This window comes from Megascapheus bottae, chromosome 31, assembly GCF_031878675.1.
Source record: "Megascapheus bottae isolate mThoBot1 chromosome 31, mThoBot2.hap1, whole genome shotgun sequence".
Taxonomy (NCBI): domain Eukaryota; kingdom Metazoa; phylum Chordata; class Mammalia; order Rodentia; family Geomyidae; genus Megascapheus; species Megascapheus bottae.
The window spans coordinates 7,016,220-7,023,779 of record NC_143539.1 but is presented as its reverse complement, the minus strand read 5'-3'; the positions used below and the strand labels follow the sequence as shown (position 1 = coordinate 7,023,779).

General features: G+C 56.4%; 2 protein-coding genes across 2 annotated transcripts; one reads left to right on the top strand and one right to left on the bottom strand.

Annotated features, from left to right (window-relative positions):
• The first annotated feature begins 361 nt into the window (after positions 1 to 361).
• Positions 362 to 4,430, top strand: Nccrp1 (NCCRP1, F-box associated domain containing). The gene is made up of 6 exons (XM_090322133.1): positions 362 to 774; positions 1,783 to 1,845; positions 1,926 to 1,977; positions 2,589 to 2,684; positions 3,523 to 3,661; positions 3,761 to 4,430. Exons 1-6 carry the CDS (start codon positions 462 to 464, stop codon positions 3,899 to 3,901), a joined length of 804 nt encoding a protein of 267 aa, XP_090178259.1. The 5' UTR covers positions 362 to 461; the 3' UTR covers positions 3,902 to 4,430.
• A 1,447-nt stretch (positions 4,431 to 5,877) lies between these two features.
• On the bottom strand, positions 5,878 to 6,279 carry Sycn (syncollin). The gene has a single exon (XM_090322702.1). It carries the CDS (start codon positions 6,277 to 6,279, stop codon positions 5,878 to 5,880), a length of 402 nt encoding a protein of 133 aa, XP_090178828.1.
• Between the last annotated feature and the right edge of the window lie 1,281 nt (positions 6,280 to 7,560).

Below are 7,560 nucleotides of genomic sequence, written 5' to 3'. Positions count from 1 at the left end.
CTCCACCCCCCCCCCACCTTCCCTCCCTCCTGTAACCGCTGAGGGAGGAGGCAGGAAGGGATGCAAACACCCAAAAAACCCCACCTGGAGGCCGCCTGCTCCCGGCCCCCCCTGGGGACCTCCGCCACCTGCCCATCTCCCCTTCCTTTGCTCTTTGCAGTCCCCAGGTGTGTCCCAGGTGAGGGGGAGGGGGAGACAGGAGGCTCTTCATGAAGATACCACCCCTGCCCTGACATCAACTCCTTAGCTGGCTCTGGGGAAACTGAGGCAGGCAGTGTGGACACTGAGGAGGGCCGAGGGAGGGAGCGCGGGAGGGGGGGGAAGTTTGCTGTCGTCAGAGGGAGGAGGAGCCTGGGGGCCCGGATCCTCGCCCCAACACGCCCCCTCGGGTAAGAGGGGCCGGGCCGCCCCGCCCCCTGCCGCCCCAGTTAACCCGGAGCCGGCCGAGCCCCGGCTCAGAGATGGAGACGGCGCGCGACCAGGAGGACGTGCTGGGTGCCGGGAGGGAGGCGGAGGGGCCCGACAGCTCCCGGGAGCCGCCGCCCTCGCCCCCGTCCCCTCCGCCCCCGCCCACGCCGCCCTCCCCCGCGACCCCCGAGCCCCCGGAGCCCCCGCAGCCCGAGCCGCCGTCCGAGGCCAGCGCCAGGCAGCTGCTGCTGGAGGAGTGGGGGCCGTCGGGGGGGAGCCTGCAGCTGCCCGCCCGCCTCACCTGGACGCTGCTGCTCGTGCGCCGCCCGCTCTACCGCAACCTGCTGCGCTCGCCCAACCCCGAAGGTGCGGGACCCCCGTGGGGCCCCCTCCCTCTGCCCTCCCCTCCCCTCCTCCTTCTCCTCCTCCTCCTCCGTCTGTGGGGCCTGGGGCCTGAACCGGGCCTGGGCGCTGTCCCTGAGCTCTTCAGCTCAAGACTGTCACCCTACTCTTGAGCCAAGCCCCACTTCCCATTTTCTAGAGGTTGATTGGAGATCAGAGTCTCAGGTCCTTCTGTGCCAGGGCTGGCTTTGAACCTTGATCCTCAGATCTCAGCCTCCTGAGTAGCTAGGACGACAGGTGTGAGCCACCTGGCCTGCCTCTTTCCCTCCTTCTTTTCTGGCCTTTGTGTCCTGGCTGTCCATCCTGTGCTCAAGATTCTCTCTCTCTCTGTTCTTCCTCCCTCCATCCCTCCTCAAACTCAAAGCTTGGGCACTGTCCCTTAGCCTTTGCTGCTCAAGACTTGAACCACAACTCCCCTCCAGCTTTTTGATGGGTTCCTTGGATATAGTGTCAAAGTCGACAGGCCAGGTGGCGCACACCTGTAATCCTAGTTACTCAGGAGGCTGAGATCTGAGGATCGCGGTTCAAAGCCAGCCCAGGCACTGAAATCCATGGGACTCTTACCTCCAATTAACCACACAAAACCGGAAATGGTGCTGTGGCTCAAGGGGTAGGGTGGTAGCCTTGAGCTGAAGAGCTCAGGGACAGGGCCCAGGCCCAGACTTCAAGCCCCACAACCTACCAAAAAAAAAAGTGTCCAAGTCTTTCCCACCTGAGCTGGCTTTGAACTAGAGTCCTCAGGTCTCAGCCTCCTGAGTTGGAGCTGGAATGGCAGGGGTGAGACCTCATGGCATCCTTTCCTTCCCCCATACATTCTTTCTACTCTCACCCCATCCCTTACTCCTTCATCCCTATGGGTCTTGTACCTCTGGCCTCTGGTTCCAGCCTCTCTGGTGTAGCCTGGGGTAAGAGGAAGGAAAGGGGGTGAGGATTGGGGGGTGGGAGAGAGTGTGAGCAACACTGTGGTTTCAGGTATTAACATTTACCAGCCAGCTCCTCCAACTGGCCCCACCCAGCAACCACTGGAGGCCCTGGGTAAGTGCTGTGGAGAAGCCTGGACTGGGGGGGGGATATTCTTATGGGACAATGACATTCAAACTATTGCCACCTGCCAGGCAACTTCCGTGGATGGTACATTGGATCTGAAAAGCTCCAGCAAAATCTCAGGTGAGCGACAGGGCCTTGACTGTGTGGGATTTGTTTGTTTGTTTATTTGTTTGTTTTTCCTCCTTTTCTAGTCTTCATTGCTCTGTGGCTTGGGAAACTGACTTAGTCTCTCTGGGCTTCTGTCTTTTGTAGAGTTGAGTAGGAAGAATGGTTGCCAAACAAGGAGCACGGGTGGGGTGGGGGTACAACACTAATAGTGTCCATTACATAACAGCTGACGTAGCTATTGGGATCATTCCTGACCTCTTCCTCCCCCCAGAGGGAAGGGCTGCCATCCATGGCATCATCAGGGAACCCAACCCTGATGATGCCCTGGGAACAAGAGGCTGGAATTCCATGCCCCAGTCACTCAATGCTCTGGCTAGCATGTTGATTCTGCTACTCTTCCCACTGCCTGACCCTCAGTGAGTTCTCATCTTCTGCCTCAGTTTCCCCATCTGTAACCAAGGGCTTAGAGTTTATGGTTCTCCCCCCACCCCCAGCCTCATGGGAGCTGAGACTCTTAGGCACCAAGGCATCCATGTGTGGCTCACCATCGGGTGCAGATGGTCACCACTGGGTCAGACCCCACAGCTGCCTCCCCGCCCCCCCCTGCCTCTCTCTCTCTGCAGCTGGACAGTGAAGCAGCAGTGCGTGAACCTCCTGGCCGAGGGCCTGTGGGAGGAGCTGCTGGATGACGAGCAGCCCGATGTCACCGTAATGGACTGGTGCGTACCTGGTCCCGAAGCCCGACCTTGATCACCTGGGGCTGCCTCAGCCCTGGGCCGCCCCTACCCACCTGGGCTCCAGTGCAGGCCTGGCCCCGCCACCATGTAGCTAGCACATAGGACAAGTCACGCCCAGGACAAGCCACACCCACAGCGGCGGCCACGCCCACAACAGACAGGCCACGCCCACGAAGGCCACGCCCACAACCCTGTCCACAGCGAGAGCCACACCCATAACGACCACGCCTGCCCTCGCGAAACCACCCCCACTGTCTAGAATTTAAACTGTGGTCCTCTTAAATCTGTGGTTTTTGCCAGTGTGTTCCCAGTGTGTACTATTTGTGTGTGTGTGTGTGTGTGTGTGTGTGTGTGTGTGTGTAGCATGTGTGCAATTATATTTTGGTTTTTTTGTTTTTGTGTTTTGTTTTGCTGGTAGAGGGGCCTGGGTGCTGTCCTTGAGTTCTTTTGCTGAAGGCCAGAGCTCAAGCCCTTTGAGCCACAGCTCCACTTTAGTCTTTTCACCGATTAAGTCTTATGGACTTTCCTATCTAGCTAGGTCTTAACCCTTGATCCTCAGATCTCAGCCTCCTGAGGCACAGGATTGGAGACCTGAGCCACAGGACCTGGCTCCCTTCTTAGTCTTGAGATGGATTTCTCCTTGCTTTAAGCAGTTAACCCAGGACACCTGATCTGATGGTGCCCAGCTGGGCCAGATACAACCCAGTGTCCTGGGCTTGCCCCTGGCCTGCGCCCACCTCTGCCTCATTATCCTCGCCCTGTCCCCAGTGGTTGGGATTGGAGGTACTGGGACATATTGACCCTGGGACTCCACTTCCAGGTTCGAGGACAGCCGGCTGGACGATTGTGTGTATGAACTGCACGTCTGGCTGCTGGCCGCTGACCGCCACACTGTCATCGCGCAGCACCACGTGGCCCCCCGCACCTCAGGAAGGGGGCCCCCTGGGCGCTGGATCCAGGTGAGCTTCCCCTCCCAGGTCCTCACTCCAATGCCATGAGGAGGGGGGGCAGAGGGAGGGCAGGGAGGTGGGCCCCCCTCTAAACCTGCTCTGCCACAGGTGTCCCACGTCTTCCGCCAGTACGGCCCGGGAGTGAGGTTCATCCACTTTCTGCACAAGACTAAGAACCGCATGGAGCCCGGGGGTCTTCGCAGGACCCGGGTGACCGATTCCTCTGTGTCCGTGCAGCTCAGAGAGTGACAGGCTGACCCGGGCCGCCCTGGGCCTTCTTGGCCCACAGCCCCTTCCTCTGCCTGTACCTTGGCTTTCTCATCTGTCCTTAGTGTCAACCTGCTTTGTCACTTCTTGGCCATATCAGAATCTCTGACCTTTTTTTTGGGGGGGGGGTCAGTCCTGGGACTTCAACTCAGGGCCTGGGTGCTGTCCCTGAGCTCTCTTCACTCAAGACTAATGCTCTGTCACTTTCAGCCACAGTGCCACTTGCAGTTTTCTGGTGGTTAAGTGGAGATGAGTCTCACAGACTTTCCTGCCCTGGCTGGCTCTGTACCACGATCCAGCCTCCTGAGTAGCCAGGATTGCAGGTGTGAGCCACCAGCACCTACCCCCTCTCATTTCTCAGCACCCCCTATCCGATCCCTTCACCCCAACTTGATCTTCCAGAGCTACCCCACTGTCGTCCTGGCCTTTTCCCATCTCCCTGCTACCAAATCTTGCCTGGTTGGCTTCCTGTATCCCTGACTGTCTGGCTCTGGCTCTCTGAGCCCCAGTGGGGGAGAGGCCACACCTGGTGAATTCAGTGCTTGTCAGATAGTTGATGCTCAGTAAGTCACCACCAAGTGAATGAATAAAATGATTGAAGATGCTGAGTAGCTTCAGAAACCCACTTAGTTCCAATCCCAGTCTCTCCTCCAATTCTTTACTACTCTGGAGTTTTGACACCAACCTGTGTGTGTGTGTGTGTGTGTGTGTGTGTGTGTGTGTGTGTGTGTACTGGGAACCTGGGAGTTGCACTTTAGCTTTTTTTTTTTTTGTCAGTCATGGGGCTTGAACTCTGGGCCTGGGCGCTGTCCCTGAGCTCTTCAGCTCAAGGCTAGCATTCTACCATGTTGAGCCACAGCGCCACTTCCAGTTTTCTGGTGGTTAATTGGAGATAAGAGTTTCATGGACTTTTGTGCCTGAGCTGGTTTTGAACCACAATCCTCAGTTCTCAGCCTCCTGAGTAGCTAGGATTACAGGTGTGAGCCACCATACCCAGCCCTCTGTCTTTATGCATAGCTAACTCTGGTGGCTGGGTCCCCAAGCCTAGCACTGCCCTAGGTCAGCCAGCCCTGCCATTCTCCCCCTACACCACCCATCCACCTGTGGACACAGGTCGGGTTCAAGAGGGCTGTATTTCACATAGGCCAGGTGGGGGCAGCAGAGAGCTCTCTCCTCCTGGGCATGGGGGTGGGGAAGGGTGCAGGAAGAAGCCAGGTGTTCAGCACTGTGTGGGGGTGTCGGGGTGTTTAGTCCTTCTTGCCTCCTGACCTGCAAGAGGGGTAGAGAGAACACGCCCCGACTAAGACGAGACCGAGAAAGGAAAGGGCCAACTGGCTGTCCGTACCCAGCCCCCCCTCACCGGGGATGGGGGGGGAGGACAATCAGAAGGGCCAGGGAGACTTGTCAGGGCAAGAACTCATTTATTGGGAAGTACAATGGGTTAATATAGGATGCAGGAGCCTATCAGCATAAAGGTGGGCAGGGAAGGAGGAGGTAGGTGCTGTCCGAGAGGGCGGTGGGGCCAATACCAGAGGTAGCCTTAAACCACAGCCAAGCCTTCCAACCAGGTGACAGGCAGGTCAAGTCCCCAAACCAGGAAATGAGCCCATTTCCCTGATGTGACGTGCCCCACATGGGGATACCCGTGAAGGATCCTGGAGGCCTCAGTTACATCTGTAAAAAGATCAGAGATTCTCAGCAGTAGTTGGAGGGGGTGAAGTTCTCAGTTCAGGAGCTCAGGGGGCGGGGGTCTTGGCCTGGATTGGGGGGGCTTTGAGGGATACATCTGGGGCTGGTGTGGGAGCTTGGATGGGGCTGGGGGATCTCAGGATTGGGGCTGGTTCAAGTCTAGCACATGGACAGCTAGACTAGGTATGACCTCGTAGGACTGGGCCTTGAGTTTTGAGGGGCACCCATGGCTGGGTCTGGGGGGGATCTGGACCCAAGGCTGGGGGTCCTCACCTGCAGTAGAGGCCGGAGATGGAGTTGGACCAGTCCCCCAGGATGCCCCTGCGGTACTCTTCTAGGCGAGGGTAGGTGCCTGCCGAGAATTTGCGAGTCTTGCCACTTTTGCCAGGCCTGGACCACACGGTGAGCTCGCAGCGCTGGCCCACTACCAGCGAGGATGCCGTATTGGTCCAGTCGGAGGGCAGGTAAGGCAGATCAGCGCCTGGCTGCAGCGTCAGCTCAGCCCCCTGGCAGCAGTTTTCATAGTAAGGGTCGCTCTTGTCGTAGAGCTTGGCACACATGCGCGTTCCATCGTCCCGCTTGAGATCGGCGGGCACTGGGCAGGTGCCCTGGGCCTGGGGGATGGTGGCCAGGGCCAGAGCCAGCAGCAGCAGGGGGCACAGCTGGGTCATGGTGCCAGACACTGTGTGAGCCGAGGCTTCAAGACTCAGGTTTATATAGAGGACCCGTGAGAAGAGAGAAGCTGCGAGATAAAAGTGGGGCCTTCCCCCACCCCACCCCCAGAGAGCAAGTTAAAGATTTTCTTAACCTTCAAATCTTTTTAATAATTAATTCATTGAGATATATGAGTATGGGTGTATTTGCTGGTCCTGGGGCTTGAACTCAGGACCTGAGTGCTGTCCCTAAACTGTCTTTGCTCAAGGCAGGTGCTCAGCCACTTGCTCTACTCCTCCTACTTCTGAGTTTTTACTGGAGAACTGAGGATCTCTCACAGACTTTCTTGCCCAGGCTTAGCTTTGAACTCCAATCCTCAGATCTCAGCCTTCTAAATCACTAGGAATCCAGCTGAGCTAGGACTATGATCCTTAGTTGAGGGAAATATTTTCCTGTCGCCGTCTCTGGAGCAGCAGGGTTTACAGATGTATGCCCCCCCCCAGATCATATAAACATTATTTGTAAACACAACATAAACATTTAATAAGCAGTATGGAGCAAAGGCAATACTCTAAACATAAAGACAGGAATCATACCACCCATCAACCCACAGATGCCTCATGCACAGGACTTGGTTTGAGTCCTTGATCCTACCCCAGATCTGACCTAGATCCTTTTGCTTCCTTCTGTTCCACACCCCATGAAATCTAATCTGCACTTGCTGCTTTCCCAAAGCCATGTGTCTACTTCAGAGGCTCAGAGGCCCCTGCCCTGCTCTGTGACACCCGTAGATGGGCAGAGAGTTCTCTCTAATCCCATCCACCTACCAAGGACCCAGGGAGCCACAGCAGGGAGTGAGTCAATAACTATAACTCAAACACATGAAGGCTATGGGAAGAAAGGCAGCTTGGATTTTGTTCCCTCCATAATCTCTCTTCATATACAAACTCTGTTTTGCAGAACTTTTTTTTTTTTTTTTTTTTGCCAGTCCTGGGCTTGAGCTCAGGGCCTGAGCACTGTCCTTGGGCTTTCTCAAGGACAGAGCTCTACCACTTGAGCCTCAGCACCGCTTCCAGTTTTTTTCTATGTATGTGGCACCAAGGGATTGAACCCGGGTCTTCGTGCATGCTAGGCAAGCACTTTAACCACTAGGCCAAACTCCTGGCCCCTGTTTTGCAGAACTTTTTATCCTTGACTTGACATTTCCCATCAGATCATGGAAAAGGAGAATGTGAGCCCAAGTGTCTGGTGACTCACGTCTGTAATCCCAGCTACTCAGGAAGCTGAGATCTCAGGAT

Coding starts and splice junctions, on each gene's coding strand:
- Sycn (XM_090322702.1), bottom strand. CDS start 6,279: ATGACCCAGCTGTGCCCCCTGCTGCTGCTGGCTCTGGCCCTGGCCACC.
- Nccrp1 (XM_090322133.1), top strand. CDS start 462: ATGGAGACGGCGCGCGACCAGGAGGACGTGCTGGGTGCCGGGAGGGAG. Junction 1,978..2,588: donor AAGCTCCAGCAAAATCTCAG/GTGAGCGACAGG, acceptor CTCTCTCTGCAG/CTGGACAGTGAAGCAGCAGT. Junction 3,662..3,760: donor CCCCTGGGCGCTGGATCCAG/GTGAGCTTCCCC, acceptor GCTCTGCCACAG/GTGTCCCACGTCTTCCGCCA.